This window comes from Puma concolor, chromosome B1 (genome assembly GCF_028749965.1).
Source record: "Puma concolor isolate L17-30 chromosome B1, mPumCon1.1.hap2, whole genome shotgun sequence".
NCBI lineage: Eukaryota > Metazoa > Chordata > Mammalia > Carnivora > Felidae > Puma > Puma concolor.
The window spans coordinates 46996245-47020861 of record NC_141670.1 but is presented as its reverse complement, the minus strand read 5'-3'; the positions used below and the strand labels follow the sequence as shown (position 1 = coordinate 47020861).

The 24617-nt window shown below is 43.4% G+C and overlaps 1 protein-coding gene across 12 annotated transcripts in view; it reads left to right on the top strand.

The window, feature by feature from the left end:
• UNC5D (unc-5 netrin receptor D) overlaps positions 1 to 24617 on the top strand; it is a 568239-nt gene that overhangs the window by 489754 nt on the left and 53868 nt on the right. For all 12 annotated transcript variants that reach the window (XM_086703728.1, XM_086703727.1, XM_086703726.1 and 9 more), the window contains 3 exons: positions 1080 to 1164; positions 21081 to 21249; positions 22901 to 23128. In XM_086703728.1, the coding sequence (XP_086559854.1) occupies positions 1080 to 1164; positions 21081 to 21249; positions 22901 to 23128 (482 nt within the window). The remainder of the gene's footprint in view (positions 1 to 1079; positions 1165 to 21080; positions 21250 to 22900; positions 23129 to 24617) is intronic.

Genomic DNA, 24617 nt, shown 5'->3' with positions numbered 1-24617 from the left:
GCATTCCTTGATTCTGCCTCGGCGAACAGGCACACAGAAGGCTATCAGGAAAGACTGCCATCTCTGGATGTAAATTACCATCGGCAACCTGAAAGCTTTCTGTGCAATTACATTAGCTCTAATGAAGGGCGGGAAAGTGAGAACTGCATTATTCAAAGAATAGGAGGATGCCCTGAGATTTTATTTTGTGATCTTACTGTGCCCCTATTTCATTTCTTTTTATAAACAAGAAGCTACGTTAAAGAGATTCTCTGCCCTCTTGGGACTCCCCTCTCTCGGCCAGTGTGAAATAGTGACTTCACAGGAAGCAAGTGGAGAGAAGGGGCCCTTTCAAGCGCAGTGTGATGTGCCTTCCTGGGCCTGGGTGATGGGATTTTACTGAAGTTAGGCTACTGAGTCTTTTCCGATTTGACACCAATGTGAATATGGTTACATCGCCTTTTACCTGTCATCTATTTTAGCTTCTGTTTGCAAACATAGGATCAAATACTGGCTATACAACAACCTACAGGGTCCCTAAGTTTTTCCATGCTTTTTTTCCTTTTTCCTGCCGTTTTCTTGACAAAAGGCAGTACTCCATTGATCGCCTCTTTAAACTTACTTTAAGGTGCATAATTCTAAGACAGTTTCATACCAGGCCTTCGCAAAGCATTAGATGGCTCGCCCATCATCTCAGACACCGTTTTAGGAAGTGACTGGATAGAGACAAGACACAGCAATACCTTTGTAAATTTAGCAACAGATTAACTGATACACTGATCAACTCTTACATTCTCAGATACTTTTGCTCATGCCTGGTCTCTGGACACCCAGTCTTTTAAGAGAATTTTTAAAAACACTTGGAAGGCCCTAACGAAAAAACTAACTTGACTACACAGACGAATAACATGGTCCTCTTTTATGTCACTGTTGGGAAACCACAATTTCTCCATTTAAACTTCCCAAGGACGATCAGGATTTCATAAATTGTTGTGATATTTGTGTGCTGTGTGTCTGTATGAGCACCTCACAGTGCTCAGCTGAGTGCTTCAGGATAATCAGAAACTCTACAGATAACCTCTTGACTTTTTCTGTTTTAGGGGTGAGTTTGCTCATACCACATGGCGCCATCCCAGAAGAGAATTCTTGGGAGATTTATATGTCCATCAACCAAGGTGAACCCAGGTGAGAGACAGAAAAGGGCAGCATATTCATGACATCTTAAATGTGGGCCGGCGGGGTTGCTGAAAATCTGAAGTTTGTTAAGATAATCTGACAGGGAGAGCTATAGCTGAGATTTGCATTACTTGACCATATGGAGGGAAAAACCAGTTGCACAACTATTGGCCAAAATGAAAACACCCATAGCCAGTTCCACAATTTTGGGTAGCTAATCTAGCTCACCGACATCTAGACCACAGACGCCAAATATAAAACAGTGAATTGGTGGGCAGGTCATTAGCAGGGCGTCTCCATAAACACTGACCACCTCGCATACTCCTCCTCTCAAAACAAAAAAACATTCCAGGAGGTGCTCTTCGGTGGCAGACCTTGTGCACATTCTGGAAATGACGGACCTGTCACCTCTTCAGGTCAGCAGAAGCCCTGCTCCAGGCTGAAAGAGGATGTCTCAGCTAATTTTCCTCCATGTAAAAATACTGTCTGCGTTGCAATAGCTTTCAGATCTGACAGATTTCAGCAGCATTAAATGCAATTACATGAACAAATACAAATCTTGTCGCAGTCTTTTAATGAAAGTAGTGGGTTGTTTTCTTGGCGCAAGTATAATATTTGTGGAAATGTTGCTTGCCTCCACACAAGATAAACCTCACTCCTCTTTCGAAAGCAATTTCTCTCCTAAACTGGATATATATACCTCTGGCATTTTCAGTCTTAACATCTTGATTATTTTAGACTAGATTTTTGTTGTTGTTGTTGTGAGCAAAGAACACATGAAGGAAAAACACTGGAAGGAAAAACAGCCAGAGAAGCAGATGGTTTGAACAGATTCCGATAGCTGTCTCCATAAAAGGATTTGTTGGTGCCCAGTGGTTTTAACTTTCTGCTCGAGAGAGCTTGGGCGGAATGGAAGAAAAGGGTTCTGCTAGCTGGCTATTGGCAAGGCTCTCAAGAGGGTTCACGAATAGGCCTTGCTATTTCCTCAGTCCTGTGGAACTAGATCCCTTACCTGCATACCTGAAGGCATGCTGTGGTCTAAACATCTCCACGTGCAAACAGGGGCAACCGAGGCGCAGAAGGGAGTGGGAGAGTGTATTTAGAATCTCAGTTAAGCAAACCTAGAAATGGGAGTTTCCTGGATAAGAATCACCTCTTTTGTATCCCTTTGGTTGGTTTATAGAAGAAATCATACTTGTTTAAAAGTTTAGGTCAGGGTCCCTTATACATATATCAAGGATGAGGCAGGATCCAGTCAGCCTGCCTGAAACACGGCCTTATGGCTCCCTTCTCCTTACAGTCCATGCACTGAGTCTGCGTTCATATCTGTCCTCTCAAACCCAGTGTACTTCTACCTCATGACATGAGAAGCAACCTAGGGCTAGTGCACATTTTCAAAGGCACCCAATGTACAATTCACCTCAATCCCCGTCTCTTACTAGAAGCTGCCGCTTAGGAGGTCAGAGCTAGAATGTGCAAACAGGCATTAAACAGACAAGGACTTATGTGGGAAATACCACTTGAGGCATCTTGCAATTGAAAAATAGGAAGGAGAAATACATTAAAAACATGCCAGACCCCACAGACCTCAAAAGACAGGTTTGGCCTGAGGTGGTCATTCCCTGGACCACACCACTAGCTTTGTGAAGGTAACCAGTTTGGTTTCTCCATCTGGAACTAAGGTGTGTGTTTATTACTGCTGTCCAGGAAGATAGAAGCAGGAACAGCTAGTTCATCCAAGACTACCGATCTAGGAGGTGTGCCTTTTCCTAGTAAACTGAGGATAAAATGCAATTGTAAGCGGCACATGTTCCTTTTCATGTTGCTAAAACCTTCCCAGCTGTTCCTGCCTCTTAAGAAAATGGCCAGTCTCCAGGCTACTGCTCATTTGTCCTCACTCCCTTTTGAGAAGCTCCAAACAACGTACAAAAAACAAAACAAAACAAACAACTCCACTAAATTCCTTTCTACAACTTTTCTTAAACTTGGTGAATTTTTTCCATCCCTGCCAGGACGCTGCTTGGCTCTAAGTTCTTCAGCTTTTAATCCTGTGATTCATCAGAAGGCCACTTACATAGCTATCTAGTGTCATCTTTCCTTTGTAATGTCACTTAAAAACTCATTTTCATCTTACGCTGCCTTTCTGTCATTCTGAACCTGTGCTCAGAGTGGCTTGGTTTTCTCAAAGTCCACAGACCTGGAACAGCACTGCTCTGTCTCCTTAACCTCTGACTTTCCATCACTTGCACACACAGAATTGCAGTCAAATCTTCCAAACTTTGTGCCATATTTAAAGTCTATTCCATTTTCCTATTGAGGAGATATATCTGTTGCTTTTTTCTGAGTTACATCCCTGGCATAACAGGTTGATGATTTAGTGGAACTGTCACTGATCCCATTGATCCAAATTCAGTACCAGATTCCCAGAGACGGGGCTGTGTGGAATGAATCACAGGCTTAAAATAACTCCCTGTATTCAAATAGGCTCCGATGCTTATCTTTTGAAATTTGGGTAGGTTTTAAGTAAGGTGGTTCACTGTATGAACTGAATGTACCCAGTCTCTCTTGGGAGGTCCTACTTCTATTGCTGGGAAGCCTCCAAGATCACTTTGTACTTTCCGCTAAATGGAATGTCATCACTCTTCCTCAATGTCCCTGCTCTGTCTATACTTTCAGACTTAAACAATCATTCTACTGAATCGTTTCCAACCTCCAGCAGCAATCTGGACCTTTGGTTGCTCATAATGCTTAGGAAATTAACTCTGTTGACTTTTTCTACATATATACGTATTAAATGGTGTGCTGGCCAAAGACTTTGCATTCCTGGAAAAGTAATAATTACCTCTGTTTCATTGTAACTTGCAAAGTGCTCTCCCATGCGTTGACTCATTTGGTTTTTAATGTTCAAAAGAAGAGGATTTTGTACCAATTTTAGAGATGAGGGGAAAAATAAAATCTAAAAAAATGAAGGTTCCAAGAAGCAGAGCAGATTTCCAAGGGCGTGTTACCTTACCGGCTGAGCTGGGATTTGACTTCCAGATATCGGACCACAATTCCAGTGCTCACAAACTAAAGGATGCCGTCTTTTCCTGATGTGTGAGACTTTACGGAAACCACTTTCTGACTTTGCACTCCACTTCTTGGCCCCTGTAAAGAGGCATCCTCGGGAATTGGTCTGTATGAGTGTGGAAAATTAGGAGAGGCAGAAAGGCAGGATCAAGTTGAACTTTCCTGAGAAGTACATCGGGTAAATTGCTTCGTTGCATTATAGAATTGAGAGAACAAAGACTGGAAACAGGTTCCACTAAATTGCTGAATCTGTTTCCTGAGCTCAGTGGCTAGGCGTGTGAGCTCAGGCATCAGAAGCCCTGGGTTCAGATCTAAGTTTCACTATTATCCACATGACCTTAGGTAAGTTCATAAGATTCTTTGTAACTCAGATGTGTCCTCGTCTGAAAAACAGTTGGTCTCTGCCTTATAGGGATGTTGTGGGATTGCACGATACACAGAGATACAAAAATCTAAAAGATGACAAAATACGTATTCTTTTCCTAATTGCTACACGTAATATTTGACAAAGCATTCTACCTACAGTATGTGCTCTAATCGTCACCCCAGTCCTTTATGGCAAACAATTATAGAAGTATCCGAACTTTAATAGATTTGAAAATGAACACCAAGAAAAGTCAGTAAGCTTGACTTAGGGTGTAGATTGTCTGGCTTATCATGTGTTTTGATATGACATCACAATCCCTACCTTAAGGCACAATTAGGTATATTATCCATGAACCTAGTAAGGCATGTTTGGAGAGAGATGAGGCTTATGCCTAATAATGGAAATACACCATGAAACGGACAGGGAGGGGCCCAAATTTGGGAAGACAGTGATGACTTTGCAACTCAGTGTGGGATCTCATAGAAAACAATGGGGAAAAAAAAAAAAAAGAAAATGACCCCTAATCTAGTCTAAGGATTTACAAATGGGGTGTGAAGGGAGTGGATTCCAGGAGATGTCACTTCACCTGATTCTAAAACATCAGTAGAAATTAGCCAGGCAAGGAAAGGTGTAAGGGCAGTACCTCAATGATTTCCAGGCCCAGGATACATTTTCCATTATCATTATAGTATAAGAGGGGTAGGGGAGAAGTCTGTAAGAGTGACTAAATCAGATATTTTTCCCTGCTTTGAAGTCATTATCTTAAGCAGCTTCCTTCCAGCTGTACCCCAGACCTGGCATAGATAGTACAAAGAGTTAGGTTTCACACACTGCCCTGTTCACAGATTAGAGGATGCTTAGTGACGTCACAGGAACAGGAATTAGACTAGCCTCACAGAAAGGCAATGGCATGAAGTTGGGGCTGCCGGAACTATTTTCTGGTAGAACCCCTTGGGCTCCTCCTCCAGGATCAAGGGTATTTAAGCAGCTGGCTCAATGCTAGACTTAACCTCCTTTATTGTTGACCCCCTTCGGAGGGCAGGAAACCAGCACTGATCATTCTCAGAGAGCATGTCTCTTTTCCCAAACTTCAATTTGAAAGAAATTTGGGGTTGTCGTTGTTGTTACATTTCTACAGGAGCTTTCTGGGGGACATTTTTTTCATCCTCTCTGATCAGGTTTTGATAATTTTTTATGAACTCTAGGTGTTCTAGGGGTACTTGGGAGGCTCGTTCGGTTGAGCATCTGACTCTTGATTTTGGTGCAGGTCATGATCTCATGGTTCGAGGTATTGAGCCGCACATAGGGCTCTGTGCTGACAGCTTGGGATTCTCTCCCTCTCTCTCTCTCTCTGCCCCTTTCCCACTCATGAGCACCCTCACTCTGTCTCAAAATTAATAAACTTTAAAAAAATGAAGGTGTTTCAGCAAGGGAATCAAAATGTCATTTCAGAGACCCCCCCCCCACATATATTGCAATAAGAAAATGATGTGGATGTGGCACAGCCTTCCCTCTGCCCCTCCCCCAGTGCCTGCATCCCTCCCCACCCCTTAGTCGGAGAGTAGAGAACTGGACCAGAAAATTATTATATGGAGCTTTCTTCCAAGAAGCAATAAAATGAAACCAAAGGCAAACACTCATCTCTTTTTCCAATTACACTGTCATGTGAATATCCCTGACCAAATGCTTAAACTGGAATTGGAAATATAAGTAATCTTACCCAAGAATTTACAAAAGGACACATATTTTGGCATGTGAACTCACCCCAGATAGAGTATTTCAACGATTTTTTTCTTCTGTTTTTTGTTTGTTTGCTTTGTTTGAATGGTATGGTGCCATGGGTGCTTTTTGGGGTGAAGATCAGAAAGTGGACATGGTGGTATAATGACACGTTACCTGTTTTTAGGGTGCCTCGACAGTTCAGTGGTTTTAGTAGCAAAAGCGTGAGGTAAGACCAAATGCGAGACTAGGAGGACACAAAAAGTCACCCTGGGAAATGAAGAGAATTTCTTTCCCCTAGTAATGGCTCACAATTAAACACGGCGGTGGAGGCCACTCCCGAGGAACGACTTCCTGTAGCTTTGTCTCCCTGATAGCAAGGACAGCACACACACACACACACACACACACACACACACACACACACACGCCCTCGCGCATCGTGCCTGACAGGAGATATAAGCACTCAGAAACACCTGTAGGCTGTTTGACCTCATTTCTAGAAGAGTAAAAAGAAAACCTGGATATGTATGGCCATACTTGCAATATTGAAATTTTAAAGAAATGAGTCTGTAGTAGGTCAGTGTTTGTGTTAAAGCAGGCATTTGAGGCCATTCTAAAACCTCTCGCCCCAGTAAAAGGGGAAGCCCCATTCACCTTTCCTGGGGCTCCCCGGTGCTCTGATTTCTCACAAGGTAAGGAACACCAGGCTCCTGCAATTAGTGCGGCGGTCCCCGGAGCAAGAGTTTTGGCTCTACCCTGACTGACACCAGGTGACTGGTCAGGCCCCTGCCCCAGGGGAGAAAACCCGGCTCAAAGCTTCTGGGTGGATTCGCACCTCTATTCGCCTTCTCCAGCTTGGGGGACTTCCTCACTGGGTTCTGTGGCAAGCCGTCCGCAGCTCAAGCAAAAAAACACGGCACCTTCTCACTGCAAAAAAGTTGGGGACTTCTGGAAGTTTTCACAGTGATTATTAGAGCTTAGTGTAGTCGATGACTATTAAGCCCCCAGTGTCTCCGGTACAGCGGAGCAGGATAAAATACAATCCCTTCTCTAAGGAGTTTATTTCTGCTGGAGGTGGATGGTTGTGGAGGACAGAGGTTGTATATATGTAGCAGAATGATGTTTGGGAGTACAGTGGACTTTTTCTGGATTTCTAAAATTGGCAAGAGTCAGAGCTGATTTATAAAAAGAGAGAGAGAAGTGCCCCCAACATTCTAATTTCAGAGCTTTTCCAGCTATAATGCCAAGAGCTAATTTTCCCACCTCCTTGTGGAACCTTCCAAGAAGCAGCATTTCATGAGCATGGATACCACCACTCCCCTACCCACTCACGCACCATGTCCTCTCTCTTCCTATTGATAGAAGAATGGGAATGTCACATTTTGTAGGACTACAGGTATCAAATAATAAGAAAATAGGAAGTCACATTTTGCAGGAGTACAGGTATCAGAAATGGCTGGGTCCGCTCCCACCAAAGTCAAAGAGAGTAGCCCCAAGAGAATCACTCCTAACATTTGGATCATCTGCAGGATCACTGGGCACACTAACACTTGATTTCCTCATCGTTTATAAGTTTGCTGACTTGTTCCATGCTGCTAACGCCAAGGAGAAAGGGGCGTCATTCCCAGGTTGCATATTCCCAAGGGATGGAGAGGATTAACCCTAGCCAGGGAGGGTACGTGGATTGAAAACAGGTTTGCTAGGGGCCACTTCAGTGAGGCAAAGAAGTCAGAGAGCAGGGTCAAGATGCTGCCAGATGGGGGGCAGGTGGCAGAAGTAACTGGAACCCACAAGGAACTGCAGATCCGTAACAGTAACTGTTTGTAATCCCATCACCCACACCCTCTGTCGGGGAGGTCTTTTGGAGTATAGTCACCACCCCTACCTGTACCGAAGCCATTAAGGATCATCTTAAGTCATCCAAGAAAATACCACCACCTTGCCACACAGAGTTATGTAAGGAGACGGTGTGTGTTTTCCCCTCCCTCCTTTCTACCATAATGCATTATGGATAAGCTCATGGAGGAGGGAACACAGGAGGGAGCAGACAGCCTGCTCCTAGTTCCAGACCAAGTTCTAGAGCCCTGTGTATGTGCGTGTGCATGAGTGTGTGGACACATGTGTCTGTGCGCATGGGTACTGGAGGGTGCGGGTGGAATTTTGATTCCGATATAAGATTAACTTTTTAAAATGGTTTTCGGGTTTCATCGGTTTAGTAAATAAAACATTTAATAGTTACAGAATCAAAATGAGAGGTCTTCAAGGGACCCTGCTACCACGAGCGGTTCCACTAAGCATACTTGTTAGCAATTATAGCTGACCCCTTGACATGGGTTTGAACTGTGCGAGTCCACTTACATGCTGATTCTTTTTCTATAAGTACAGTACTGTAAATGTATCTTCTCTTATGATTTTCTTAACATATTATTTTCTCCAGCTTACTTTATTGGAAGAGTACAGTATATAATACATGTAACATACAAAATACAGATGAATCAGCTGTCTATGTTATTGGTAAGGCTTCCAGTCAATAGTTTGGCTATTAAGTTTTGGGGGAGTCAGGCTTCTACAGAGGTTTTCAACTGTGTGAGGGTCAGCACCCCCCAACCTCTGCATTGCCCAAGCGTCAACTTGTACTAGGAAAACTAGGGCCCCCTAATATAATAGATGAAGCTCCCAAAGCAAATCCACGTAATCAAGTCACTGATGATACTGCAGTGTGATACCTGGGGTAACAAAGATAAACAAATGGTAACCCGGAGTAAAGGGATAGACTCTGTTTAAAGGCTCAGGGAAGGTTTCCAAGAGGAAGTAACAATTGACCTAAAAACCGAAAGTGAGTAAAAGACATTCCAGTCAAAGGGAATAGAATAGTGCCTTTGCACAGCATCGTTTATTTTGGAACTAAGCAAATCTCAACAAAATTTGAAAGGAAGAGTAATAAAGACTAGACCACGTACAGGGTTACTTGCTGCTGAGGGGAAACTGACATTTACCTGGCACATAGGTATTGAGGGGGTTTAAACTTCAGGAGACCTGCTCATATTTACATTTCCCGTATATTATCTTCAGCTTTATTTCCACCACCACTCCCCAAGTTCAAGTCTTCCTTCTATCAGTACCCTCCTTGCAAGCACAGTGAAAATATGCCTCGTTTTGCCTGCAGAGTTATTAATAACGCCCTTCTTCATCCTCAAAAGTATCTGAGTTTGGACAATAAATCGTAGTCACTCTACTTTTGAGTGTCCTTGTCTTTGTTGTGCACAAGAGATTGTGGAGGGGGGTGGTGGTGTTAATGTGAAAGAGATAAAGGTGTTGAAGATAATTCTCAGAATTCTGCCTCGGGAACTGATGATTAACTAGTCGAGAGTGATTTGCCAGCTGAAGGTCACCTGAGAGTTTGCGATAATAGTTGCACCAGGAGCCACTTTGGATTTCTTTCCAGGGAGTAAACAGCCCTTTGACGTACAGGAAGGGGGGTAGAAAGGAAATTAAAGAATAAATCAATGAAAGGCAAAAATACTATTTATAACCAAGAAAAGAGACAATTGCTGAACAGAAAAGTCCCATGTGGAGCTTTGGGCCAGACCATGTGGCAGCAAAATGTGACAATAGTGGGCATAGACTATGCCTGCCTGCTGCGTGCAGAGCACAGTCTTCTGCTTGCCTTTGTTTTCTTTGCCCCCCTGGCTGGGTAAGAATCCGCCAATCCTGGAGTCCACTGAGGTGAACTGATAACATGCATAACTTGTCAGGAGACTTGTGCAGACTCACTCATTGGCATCACCTGAGAGATAAAGACTGTTTCGAAAGGCGATGATGGAGGAGAGTGAGAACACAGGGGTTCCCAAGGCCGAAGTTCCCACCCCGCCATGCCATCTACAGCCTGCATGGCTGTGAGCAAGTCATTTTCTTTCTCTGGGCCTCAATTTATCATCCAGAGGTCTTGCATATTATTAGCAGCATTCCAGGATTTTGGTGAGGACAATAAAGTGACATCATATATGAGAAGTCCCATGTGAAATATAAAGTGCCATACAGATGCTACATTTTGATATTTTCTTTCATATAGCCTTATTTTTTTTAATGTTTATTTTGAGAGAGGGAGAGAGCGAATTCCCAGCAGGCTCCACAATGCCGGTGCAGAGTCTGACATGGGGCTCGATCCCCCCAAATGCAAGATCATGACCTGAGCTGAAATCAAGAGTCAGACACCTAACTGAGCCACCCAGGCACCCCTAACATTATTATTTTTTTTAATTACATGGATACCAAGTTCTCTAGAGTTCATGGCATAGAAGATGCTGGGCTCTTCTCTTTTGACTGCTACCACATTTCTAGACTCAGAAGAAAGATTAATTCGGTGAGACAAACATATTAACTGCTCACTTTAAAACCAGAGCCTTATGAAGATACAAAGGACTCTCTGCATCAATTCCTTTGAGTCTACCTCTCTCATTGTGACCTATGACTTCTACCTCAGAGGCATATGATATGGGTCCAACATTGGAATCCAAGGGGCTGGTGTTCATATTAGGAGATCAGTGACCAGTCAAGCTGGACAGGTGGCTGATGCCACATTGAATGAGCTTTGTCAGGCTTTTCTTGCTAGATAGTGATGGATAGAAGCAAACAAATTGTTTCTGTCACCATTTGTGTTCAATGCCCAGGCATAGACTGGAATCCTGCCTGTTGCTTCAAGTGAGTTTTAGAAATTTTTATTAGAAGAGTCAGAATGGCAAACATCTATCCCTTGAAGGGGATTTGGCAATAATGAACCCTCTATCAGGCAGAGGGAGCTGCTGAGGAGGGAAGGCTTTTTAAGTAACAAGAAAAGGTACTCTTGACCACCAGTGCAAGGGGGAGCAAATTGCAGCCATTTGGGAAACACATTAATTCTTTCAGGTTACCAGTGCCATGCAGTGTGATCAAAGGGTCAATTAATCAAATGGTGTCTTGAAGGGTTAATGCACCTTTAGCCAAAGACTGTGCTCTTGACTGCACTGAAATCACAGTGGCTTCCTCACAGAGTCATTTAGGTTAGAATATCATGCCATTGCCCCCAAAACGAGAGGATGGGAAGAGAAGAATTGAGACAGAGGGAAAAGGGAGGAGAATTCTCACGTTGTCATTTTATGATCTGCTTTTTTTTTTTTGGAGAGAATTTCCCCCTACGATGCTCATTACCGTTCCTTCCACGTCACGCCCCCTTGGTCCACAAACAAATACGCATAAATAAAAATTGCCATCACTTTAATCAAAGTATATTTGAAGCCCCTGTGAGCTCACAATGTGAAGTGATTAGAACGGTCTAGAGGAGTCTTTAATTAAAGATGCCATTGACAAGATAACAATGGTTTGTGAATGTTGTTAATAGATCTGAATGGAAGGTGGACCCTAATTCAATAAGAGGAAAGTCATCGGTTCATGAGTTTGATTGCGCATTGTAAAGGAACACCACATACTGTAATTATTTTTATTTGTATGTGTCATCATCTCTTTTATTGCCCATGCTGGAAGTAGAAATAACCTGTCCTATTAAGATATTTAATATATATCATCCTTTCCACTTCACTTAGTTATAGCCTCATAAAAATGCTGGGAGAACACACCAGCCCACACTGAGGCTGCCCTCTGTGCTTTCTAAGACAATCCACACACCCTTTAAAAAATCTGAATGATGAACCTCCTAAGCCCCTCAGTTCTAATCTCTGAGACAAACCAGTAGTAACTTCCTAGGACTCCATAAAGCTGTAGGCAGACATGGAGTCTCATTCCAGAAATAAGGACGGGCATGCTGCTGGCTGACACAGTGGAGATAACCCAAAGGTCAACTGATACCTTGGTCCAGTGGTGTGGTGTCTTGGAGACCACAGGGGACCAGGAAGCAGAAGCAGAGAGATCCCTAGGTTCTGACTTTAAAGTGAACAAGCCACGAAAAGCCAGGTGGTAGACCGAAGAATGCTCCCCTCACCCACCCAAAGATGTCCACGTTCTAATCCCTGGAGCCTGTGAATGTTATCCTACATGGTAAAAGGGACTTTATGGGTGTGATTAAGGTTAAGGACCTTGAAAAGGAGAAATTACCGTGCAGGTGGGCTCATGGAAGGGTCCTTATAAGAGGAAGGCGGGAGGGGCACCTGGGTGGCTCAGTCAGTTGAGCTTCCGACTTCAGCCCAGGTCATGGTCTCACGGTCTGTGAGTTCGAGCCCCGCATTGGGCTCTGTGCTGACAGCTCAGAACCTGGAGCCTGATTCGGATTCTGTGTCCCCCCTCTCTCTGCCCCTCCCCTGCTCATGCTCTGTCTCAAAAATAAATAAAAACATTAAAAAAAAAATTAAGAGGAAAGCAGGAGTATCAGAGACAGGTAAGAAACACATAGTGGCAGGTGGAACAGGGGTCTCCAGCTAAAAAATGTGAGTGGCCTCTAGAAGCTGGAAGAGGCAAGGAAATGGATTCCTCTCTAGAACCTCAAAAAGGAACACAACCTCTCTGACACCTTCACTTGAGCTCAGTGAGCTTCCGACCTGCAGAACTGTATGATAAAACATCTGTGTTGTTTTAAGCAAGTCTGTGGTACAGCAACAATGGAAACTACCACAAGCTTCTGTTGCAACCAGTGTACCTCAGTGCCCTGCTTTCCTAAGGCTCAGTCCCTACAAATATCCCCTCCTAACTCTCATGCCAATGTTTTACCTTAGAAATGCCAGGTTTGGGGGAATGTGTCCCGAGGAACATCTGTTCCTTCGACTGCCTGCCTCTGCACATAACCCTCAACCACCACCACTGACAGGAAGGGAGATTCTAGTCCCCCGCTGTATCTCAAGTGAGGTATGACTTTGGCCATGTCACTCCACCCCATGTTATGCCCTGTGTTTCCTCATCTGCACAATGATGGTATGGGGGCTGACAACTTGTAGGTCCTTTCCCAGCCTCAAATAAAATGATCCTAGAAATAGGACTCAGGGTTTGGTCCAGAGGAGTCTGGTTCCCCCATTCAAAATGTAAATGAACTGGGGGCACCCGGGTGGCTCAGTTGGTTAAGCGTCTGAGTTTGCCTCAGGTCATGATCTCGTGGTTTGTGAGTTCGAGCCCCGCGTCGGGCTCTGTGCTGACAGCTCAGAGCCTGGAGCCTGCTTTGGATTCTGTGCCTCCTTCTCTCTCTGCCCCTCCCCCACTCATGCTCGGTCTCTCTCAATAAACATTAAAAATGTTTTTTTAGTAATAAGTGTAAATGAACAGAAAAGTAGGTATAAAACTATCCTAGCCGTGTGCTGCATAGACCCACACACCCCTGTTGCCTGTCACTGTAAAGTGTCTCAGTGACCTGTCATTCCACTTCTCCTGGTAAACAAGCTGAACACAAGCCCGACACTGCATGAAAGATGAGGCTTAAATTGTATCTAGGAACTGGTGGTTTACAGGTGATTTGTGATTCCTTTAGTATATTAATTGGTAAACACCTATGCACGTGTGGGTAAACTAGAGCCATTTAACATATGCAAACACTTTAATCTCTCAGTGTGGTTTTGCTCACATCGCAGCAAACTCAGATACGCACTCTGGTGCCAATTGTAATTCCCCTCCTACCCCATCCCCCCTCATGCCATCTCCCCTCCTGTGATCCTATTTCAGATAATGCCGTGTGGGTGACCCAGATCTTTAAACCCTTACCTGGTTGAGCCTTATGCTTCTATCCTCAGCGAATTGTGCTTGTCGCTTGTTGTAATCCACTGTTCTGACTGCTCCTTTCCCCACCCCAACTAATGGAATATAATGACTTGATGAGCTATAGCGTTATTTTCATTTATTTATTTATTTTAATGTTTATTTTTGAGAGAGACAGAGACAGAATTCGAGTGGGTTAGGGGCAGAGAGAAAGACACACAGAAGCAGAAGCAGGCTCTGAGCTGTCAGCACAGAGCCCGACGTAAGGCTTGAACCCATGAGCTGTGAGATCATGACCTGAGCCGGAGTCGGATGCTCAACTGCCTGAGCCACCCAGGCACCCCGATAGCATTATTTTCAGTCACTGCTAATCAACCCTCCCAACCTGACATCCTTGCTTATCAATCCACAGGCTGTTTAGAGACAGGAGAGGTAGGACAGTCCCCGTGTGGTTGTCTTTTCCAACACCATAGCATCATCCAAGGCCTTAAGATTGAGTATTTAACCTTGACCAGCCTCCAACTTGCATTTCAGAAACCTTCCCTCTCTATATTTGACAGCTGCCAAGCCCCAACTGTGTGAGGTGTAGCTCTGGCTATTTTCTCAAGATCTACACAACTTTTCTCAAATGTTCATGCCAGGGCTACCTTGCATGTGAGGAAGAAAGGAAAAAGCGTTGGTTCCTGGGCCCTGTCCCGGAAATATGGAATTGAACTCTTAATTGCTGGTGTCCACAAGTATAAATTTAAATAGCTTCCCAAAGATTTATGGACCACTTTATAGTTTCAGGACCATTTAAACACCTTCAAGGAATCTACTGTGATAAAGAGAATATTTTGCTTAACTTCTCTCTTTTTCCCCTGTTCTGCTCCTTGCCCCCTATTCTCCCTTTCCAAAAGTCTTTTCTTAAATGGCAGTTATGGAAAAAAAAAAATCCTCAGGTGACCTGGCTGGGGTTGAGTGATGAGCCACGCTGGTTTTCAGGGACCCATTTCTGTAGGAGGTTCTATGATGTCATTTTCCTGGGGCTCATCTGAAAGGTCTGGTCAGAGCTGGAGAATGAGACAGGTGTCTAATTCAAAACAACAGAAATAAGGAACCCAAACCCTGTGATTTTCATCCACAGCAATGTTAACATTCAGGTCAATATAGGAGGATTTTAATGAAAAGAGAGAGAATAATAGTTAACAGTGTGTACCTTCTTGGGTAGGAAACTTAGGAAGCGGGAGCTACGTTGTTTTCTGAGCTCTAATTTTAAGACTAAGTACAGCTTCCATCTATCTGCCCTTTATGTCTATTCCATTAAAATATGATTTAATTATGTATCGACCCAGGGTCTGGCATAGTAAAACTATCATTACTCTCCTGCCTGCATTCCTGAGTGATACTCTGGGTAAAGGTGATCAAACCTACATTAATCTATAATATAGACCATAAGGAGGAAAGGTGGGAACCGTAATTACCAAGCACAGCATGGCAGACAACAACAACAATGAAAATCTCATCTCGAAATCTGGAGCCGGTTGTTTCCCTTGAAGAGAGTGACGCATTCCCAGCCCAGAATCGGGTCAAGTAATGTTGAGAGCAAAAGCAAAATGTGCACAGATCCACCTCCAGACCTGCAGTGGTTAGCAGCTGCCACCTCGGAGCCGCCCTTGTTCAGCACGACCTTCGTGGCCAGTGGTGTGCAGGTGGGCGCTGCCGAATGACAGTCACTACGTGGCTGGCTGGTGTGGCCAGCATGGCCAAGCTTGGACCAGCTTTGCACTGCCAGCAGCAGCACCCCTCACCTTCCAGCACACGTTTATGCAGAAGTCAGTGACCCCGCTGATTTCATTATAAGAAGTCTAGAAAAATTTTCCCTGGGCCCCTATCTCCATTCATTCATTCATTCATTCATTCAAAAAAAAAAAACCTACTTTTGACACAACTTCAAACTTAAAGAAAGGTTGCAAGAATAATACCACTTCCAACCATCCCATACCCATATTCACCAGTGTTGACATCTTACCAGTTGGCTGTATTCTGCTCTCTTCTCTCCATATGTGTACTTGTGTGCATATATGCACAAAATACATATCTACAAACACACAAGTATATGTATGTATTCTTGTAACCGTTATGAACAAGATGTCCTTTGATCCCTGGGTACTTAATTGTATATATCCGAAAAAGGAATTATCTTGCATAACCGCAGCACAATTTTCAAAATCAGGAAGTTAACAGTGAGACAATTCTATGATCTATCCCACCAACCTTACTCAGATTTCGCCTGTTATCTGAATAACGTCCTTTATATCTACCATCATGTGCCTTTTAGTCTCCTGTAATGTGGAGCAGTTCCTAAGTCTGTCTCTATTTTATGACATGGACAGTTTTAATTTAAGAGTGCAGATCAGTTCTTTTGCACAATGTCCCTCAATTGGGGCTTGTCTGATTCATAGTTTCCTGTGGCTAGACTCTGATTATGTGTTATTGGCAGGAATGTTACAGACGGATGCTAAGTTCTTTTCACTGTGTCATATCGGGAGTGATATTCTCTGTCCGTCCATCCCTTCGCTGCCAATGTTGACTTTGATAACTTTGGGTAGGTGCTGTCCATCAAGGTTTTGCGCCGTAAAGTAGTATTTTACCCTTTGTGATTAGTAAGTACTAATAAGTACTCAGTACTAAGTACGTACTTACTAGGTAAGTACTAAGTGGGAAGATACTTTCAAACCCTATGAAGAGTTCTTTATTACTTTCCAAGTGTTCACCAAGTAGGTTAACATCCATTCATAATTCTTGACTGAATCAAGTATTAATGTGGTTGGTTACCAAATGACTTCCAACATTTATTAGCTGGCTTTCTGTTGCATAGGACAGTTTTCCCTCATTCATTCATATCCATCGATCTCATGAGTTACATTATTCAATGGTTTACAATCCTATACTACCATTATTTACTTTAATACTCAAAATGTTCCAATTTGGGGCCAGTAGGAACCACTTCAAGCTGGCTCCTCCATTCTTCTCAAGAAATATTTCTGAGTGCTTACAAGTGGCATTATAGACAATGATGAAAGGGGAAAAAAAAATCCCTGGCCTCATAGAGCTTACATTCTTGTTTGCGGGAGACAAAAAGAAATAAATATGCAAACGGTATATTGCACTAGAGGACAGTAAGTGTTGTGGAGACAAGTGAAGACCAGCTTTGGTGTTGGGAAAGGTCAGGGAATGCCTCGCTAGAAGGCGTCATTTGAACAAAGACCTGAAGGGCATGAGGGAGCTGGTCATGTGGCTGGAGGGAAATTTCCAGACAGCACCCAGCACTCCAGAACAGCAGAACAGCTGTGATTCCTGGAGGTGGGAACACGGTGGCATTTTCAGTGGGATCCTGCTGGTTGCCCAGTTGAGGACTGACTGTGGGAGGTAAGGGTGGATCCACTGCCAGTGTGCCTTAAATTCCCTTAAATAGCGCACATCTCTAAGGCCGCGAAATTTTTGTTAAAGCGTATCTCGTTATAATGACAATTTATCGACTTACTTAGCCATCTTCAAAAGCACAGTGCCTGTGAAAACAAGACTCTTAAGGAGGAAGGAAAGGTGGGCATTCAGGGTTGGAGAAGCAGAAAATCTCCACCCGCTGAGCACATATTAGGTGATTTTTAGTTTTATTATTATTTTTTTTTAACTCTCAACAATCTTAGAGTCCGTGTTATTTTGCACGTAAGGGAAGTGAGGCTCAGAAAGACCTGGCTTTCTCTTCTGCCACGAGGGATGTGGTCTCCAGCACAATGCTGTGAAGAGCACAGGGAGGACACAAGTGGGACCTTAGCATGTTCTTTTATTCACTTTTCTAATGTTCTCTGCAACAACTCTTCTCATGGTTTCCCTTTCTGGAACTGAAAACAAGTCGCAATGTGAGTCTGTCTTACCAGATTACTGGGCAAAATGCTCTTGTGGCCATTGGAAGCACCCTTTCCCGCCATGAGTATTTGTGGTTGGGGGCATCATCTCTGCAAAGCTGGCAGAGTTTTCCCCAGAACCCTCAGCTGCACTGTGTAAGCAGAAATTTGAATTCAACAGCCTTGTTTCCATACACTTGCCCAACAAGCCACCTGGCTACACAGTACTAGCTCTTAAATTATTGATCTTTTTATATCTGTAAGTGTTCATAAATATGCATGGCATATGGTAGGCTGGATGGATGGATGCGTGGGTAGGCGGGTGGATGGATGGATACATGGGTGGGTGGATGTGTGGGTGGATATGTGCGTGGGTGGGTGGGTGGGTGGGTGGGTGGATGGATGGATGGATGGGTGGGTCAAACACAAGGAAAAGACAAGTAGCAAAAGTCGAACAGAACCAGACTTTCCCATGTACGCTAGAGCGTGTGATGCACCACGGTGATTCATATGATGGCTTTGAAGTCACTGCTGTTATTCACAGTTATCATTAGCTCACAGCAATTTTAGAAACCTGTGTTGCTTTTTTTTTTTTTTTTTTTTTTTTTTTGCTTAGCAAGAGCATGGACACTTCCTTGTCATAGGTACTATGGGAACACTGAAATGCCATCCATACTGTCCTTATGAATCTTTATTTTGCTCAGACCCAGTAAAAGGCTTCTCTCCCCCAGACTTCTGTCCTCAAATATCCTAAGTCTGTATCCATGACTACACTTGGACTCCATCCCCCCCCCCCGCCATCTTTACTTGGGATGTCACAAGAGCCAGCAATTGGACCAGAAATCTGCTAGTGGTTACAGGGAAGGGAAGTGCATCTGGTCACAGAGGGCAGGAGCCCACGTGGAGTCAGAAATTTCGGGTGTATTTTGCAGCTCCACCACTTTGAAGACTTCTCTGTGACTTTATGCTGTTAACACCTGCCTCCACAGGTGTGTGAAGAGCTTTAATTAATATTGGTTAAATCTCCCTGATTGCCATAGGTAGAAGATGGCAGAAAGGGATAAATGATTATTAATCTTGGGGAAGAAAAACGGTGAGATTTAAGTTTTGCTCCTTCCCCAGAGACCTACACCCACAGACACTGTTTTCACGGTAGGAGGATTAGATATAAATCTTGATTTACTTCCTTTGCACTTGTGGAAATGCCCAGTGCCTGTTTAATGCAAAGCTCCTGTTCCCTGCTCTGCCGAAGACTCGCCGTGCTCTGCCTCTGATTCCTAATGCCGTTTAAGTTGTTACGGAGAGGAGCCTTGCTATTCACGAGTGTGAGAGTTCATCTAATTAGCTGATTTCAGTTCATTTGGCATTAAATAATTCCCCAAATTCCCATATGTTTGAACAATATGTTCAACAAGGGGGATGATTCTCTGAAAGCAATTAAATCGTTCTTTTAGGAGAGCTTGTCATCGGTCACTCATAAGCATCCCTGCCTTTCCTGCCTGTGATGAATGCAAACAGCAATTACACGGAAAGCGCTTAACCTTCTCTAATGGCCGCTGGCAGGCATCCACATGCAGGCTGCTGCTTCTGGCGGCTTGTAGCTCGCGCTGGAATTTTACATTCCCCCCCCCCTCCCCGAACCTCAAGTATATCGTTCTAGGCTGTTCAGAGAGCGTTTGTTCTTGCTAATACACTACTTTCCAACCCCACCGGCCTTGCTTGCCTGCTCTGCTTAAAGGTGAATGCAGACATATTTTCAGTGCACCTGTACCCCTGGTTGTACGGGAGGAACTGTCCACTTTGGACTACGGTTGCCTAGGTGGAAGACTGAATGTTTTAAGTCTGTCTTCAGGGCTTCCTGGAGAAGGAAGGGGATAGTGTATTCACATTCAGGTCTGTTTTAGATAGAAGATGCTCCCACCCACTTATTCACCTGGACTTCTTTTGCAGAGCACATTAGGAATCGTAAGCTATAGGATGGCCGTTCCTATCTTGAGAGAGAACAAGCCGTGTCAACTAAAGCAATTCAGAAATTAATAACATGTTAGATATACTCCTAGAAAAACTGTGTTTATACAAGATCGTGGAAAAGGGGGTATCTTTTAGTGCTAAATTCCATCTTCTATCTTGCTCAAGGGGTTGCTTTTTTGATGAGGGATGACATATTTAAATGCCCTTCCTAAGTCGGGTAAGAGAAAACTTCAGTAATAAATAACACCAATCCTAGCTCTCATGTAGCATTGTCCATCTGAGAGTCTTAAATTGCTTTGTTGTCTATATTCTGTAACACTGTATTCTTACAAGTGAAAAATACAGCCCTCTCCCCGGGGAAAAAAAAAAGTCAGCTTGTTCAAAAACACATAAGCAGTTGGGGGAAGAATGAGCAGATTTTGGGGTTCTTCGCATCATTTGGGGGCAGAGATTAAAACCAAAAGACAGGAAAATGAAAGAAACATTCAATGAGGTGATATCATTTCCCTTTAGTTAAATTTCCCTTTCTTTTACTTGTTTCATGACTATTCCCACTGCCAATAATTCACAGTCCAGAAAAATCTGAACACTAGGTTTAGATGGAATGACTTTGACTTTAGAACTAAAATAGGAAAGAATTGAAAGATATACATTTATGTATTTGGTGGCGCACATTTATAACTGTCTCCTGCGCGATCACTCTATAACCTGTGTGTTTATGCATTGGCAGAAAACAAAGGTTTTCGAAAGCAGAAGTGACACACTCAATCTGGGCATATTTGACGCATTGCTTTGTTCCCTAATAAGTTGTTTTATCACTTACTAGCATTAAAAATATTTGTAGATTGTGTTGTTGGGAGAAAGGGATCAGTCGTTCCTATAAAGCTCTCGGCTTCGGTCGTTGACAACGTCATCAACAAGAATAAGAACTCAGCAACCGGCATGTGGCATACCAACCAGGTGTTCGCTGTATTCTATTCTGCCTGTATTTCTGAAGAAGCACTTCTCATTTCATCACAACCTAGATTTGAAACCTAAGCTAAACTCGGTCCATGTGCTTGAGTGGTTCAGAATAAATGGCTGTTGCCCAGACCAGCCATGTGCATGTAAGGTGCCGTCCGGGAGAGAATCCTGGGAAACAGTTTTGCTCAACCTGAAGAAAACCCCAGTCTGTAACTAACTTCTCATTGAAACGTACTCCCTTCTTTACATGCTTCTTGTATCCTTTCCCAACCATCAAGCCTCCAGTCGGATGGATCCGAGGTGCTCCTGAGTCCTGAAGTCACCTGTGGCCCCCCAGACATGACCGTCACCACACCCTTTGCATTGACCATACCACACTGTGCCGACGTCAGTTCTGAGCACTGGAACATCCATTTAAAGAAGAGGACGCAGCAGGGCAAGTGGGAGGTGAGACCCTATTCTTCCTTTATAAAAAATGGGATTTGGTTTTCACCTATGGAATAGATTTAACCTTATGTTCTCTTAACACGAGTCTGCTGTGAAATCTGTAAGCATTTTCTTGTTTTTTCAAAGGGTTGATGGTGTGCGTTTTACAACATCCTCAAGGTACTGGCTAGTGTTTTTCCATGATAATGGAAAAGAGGAGGAAGGGAGGATCTGGGGCTTTTCTGTTTGGTTTTAGAATACATCACTCGTATGTATTTACTCACACAGGCATGTTACCTTTATGTGCCCATCCTTGGTCCATAAAACCGTTACTCCTGTCCTTCCTCCCAGACCATGTCCCTGTCTGAATTGACTTTCCCTGTCATCACTGTGGAGACAGAGAGGAGGCTCAGGGCACACAGGTGGTGTTCATAAAAGAAACTTCTGTCTGACTTTACCATCATAGGGATTATAACGTGTTGAAATGTTCAGCAACACAGTAGTTGGCTAACTGTATTTTGATGCATTAATGAATGCACCGAAAATTATTGAGCGTCTGTCTCCCTGTGGATATGAGTACATTTGAAAGAGATACAGCACAAGGAGAGAACAGAAGAGAGGGGCAAGAAAACGAGAAAGCATGTGAGGAAGGTAACAACAAGAGACGGACACAACAGAGATTGCAGTGGAATTGCTATTTTTATGTGAAACCTCTGATTTATTTGATAGGGATTCCTTTTCTGTCTGTCTGAAGTCAGTTTGCATGAAAGCAGGTGAATTATCTTGCTGGAACACAGTGACCTGCTCCCGCTAGCCTTGGGATCTTACCTCCCAGGAGGTGCTCCCAGCAAAAGGAGTAAAAGGAAAATCTTGTTTCTTTAGGAGAAGAAAATTCCCAGTTGCTGCAAATGGATTACATTTACCCTGCCCAGCTATCTCTGAACTGGCCTGTACTCTTTGCTGAAAATGCATTCTGCTATTTATTCGGTCCTGGTACAACCAGGGACACATTTCCCGGGCATGATAGCCCATGGGCTATTTATTCCATGGGCTTCATAAAGGGGCCACATTTTGCTCTTTTTTCCATTATGTTTTGCTTTGCCTTGATTTTTACCATTTCAGTTTTTCTGTTGAGCACTTCCTCACAAGCTTTTCATCCAGATGGTGTTATATTTATGCTCTCCCCAACCAGTCACACACACCAAAGTTCTTATCAAGGACGGGGAAGTATTCTAGCCCATCTTATTGAAACCGTTTATTTAATGGTCCCTCACAAATGAATCCGGTAGAAAGAGGATAAAATATTTGAGAGAAAAGAAGTATTACCTTCACGATATTGGAAGAGATCTTCAGAAATAGACCTTTTTCAAAACAAAGTTTGCTTTCAACTGTTACAGATTTTCATAAATTGGGCACTGAACAAATCACTGAAAAAAGGAGAACTTTGGAAATGAAGTTTGTTGTAACCTATAGAATTTCAATTAATATAACTCACGTAAGTTCCCTACATCAGCAGTTACAGTGTATTTTGATAGAAAAAGAACATTCAACATCAAGAAAAACAGGACAGTAAAAATATTCTTAAAAAAAATCATGTATGTCCATGCAAAGTCATTGTTAAATCACATATTCTTTCCAAGCTGAGAGAATTTAAAACACCTTTTCCCAACAGGAAGTGATGTCAGTGGAGGATGAATCCACATCCTGTTACTGCCTTTTGGACCCCTTTGCATGTCATGTGCTCCTGGACAGCTTTGGGACCTACGCCCTCACTGGAGAACCAATCACAGACTGTGCCGTAAAGCAACTCAAGGTGGCGGTTTTTGGCTGCATGTCCTGTAACTCTTTGGATTACAACTTGAGAGTCTACTGTGTGGACAATACCCCTTGGGCATTTCAGGTCAGCCTTTTCTCTAGAATTCTTTTTTTCTTTTAATTTTTTTTTTAATGTCTATTCATTTTTGAGAGACAGAGAGAAAGAGACAGAGCATGAGCAGGGAAGGGGCAGAGAGAGAGAGAGACACAGAATCTGAAGCAGGCTCCAGGCTCTGAGCTGTCAGCACAGAGCCCGACGTGGGGCTCGAACTCAGGAAATGAGAGATCATGACTCGAGCAGAAGTCAGACGCTCAACCGACTAAGTCACCCAGGCGCCCCTACAATTCTTCTTTTGGTGTCATGAAAGCCTGAGGTCTCCCAAAGATCTGTATCAATAGAGAATTCTGTTGCTGAGGGTCTGCAAAATGAAGCCACCTCACTGGCTTGGTGGGGATACCCATCTTGAAGCAAGAGTTGTGTTACTATACGTCTAACAATGCTGAGTTCCAAGGACATGAGGTAGCTGGCACTCAAGAAGAGACAAGGGTTAAATAAACACATATAGAGAACCTCGTGTGCTGAATGATAAACTGACTACAGGAGTAATCAGAATTCAGAAAACAGAGATTCCAGGGTGCGTGGGTGGCTCAGTCAGTTAAGCATCTGACTTGGGCTCAGGTCATGATCTCATGGTGTGTGAATGTGTGCCCTGCATTGGGTTCTGTGTTGACAGCTCAGGGCCTGGAGTCTGCTTCTGATCCTGTGTCTCCTTCTCCCTCTGCCCCTCCCCGACTCGTTCTCCCACTATCTCTCCATCTCAAAAATAAATAAATATGTTTTAAAAAGAACAGAAAAGAAAACAGAGACCCCATTGCAATAGAGATATTGGAGAACATCTCTGAGAGCCCTTAGTCAACCTTCATGAATGGGTGTGACTTAGTAGCAAAACAGAAAGGGCCACCATGTCAAGAAAGTAGAATGGCATGAGCCCCAGGAACAGTAAGAGTTACTTGACGTGCAGAAGGCAGTGAGAAAATCGCTTAAACCACCTAAAAGTTGTAGTTAGGGAACAACAATTATAAATCCTACCTATCAGCAGGCAGTCATATTATATCCTGAATACACAATCTATTAATAATTAGGGCTACTAGGGCAGAGATAGTTCAAGGTTCCTTTCCATTTTGGGTACTTTCAATCACGTAAAATTCATTTTAAATTAGCTACTCGCGAAGAGTGCGAGGTTATTAATAGCAAGGATAATGCAGGAGTGCCTATGTAAGCTTTGCCCATATATAAATAGCCTAGCTCTCCTGACACACCTCATCCCAGATCCCTGCTATTCCAGTCCTGGATCATTAAGTCCATTATGCAGAGCATTTCCTCAGTAACTAGCTTTTAAGACACTGAACTGGAAAACTCATGTTTACCAATAGAAGAGCTACAACGACCTGAATCCTGAGCATAAGCCAATAAAGGTGACACAGTGCCACCTGTGTTCCTGAACCTTCCCTGACTATCTCTTAAGTAGCACAGGGCATTTTTGAAAGGCACACTTAGGGGCTCCTGGGTGGCT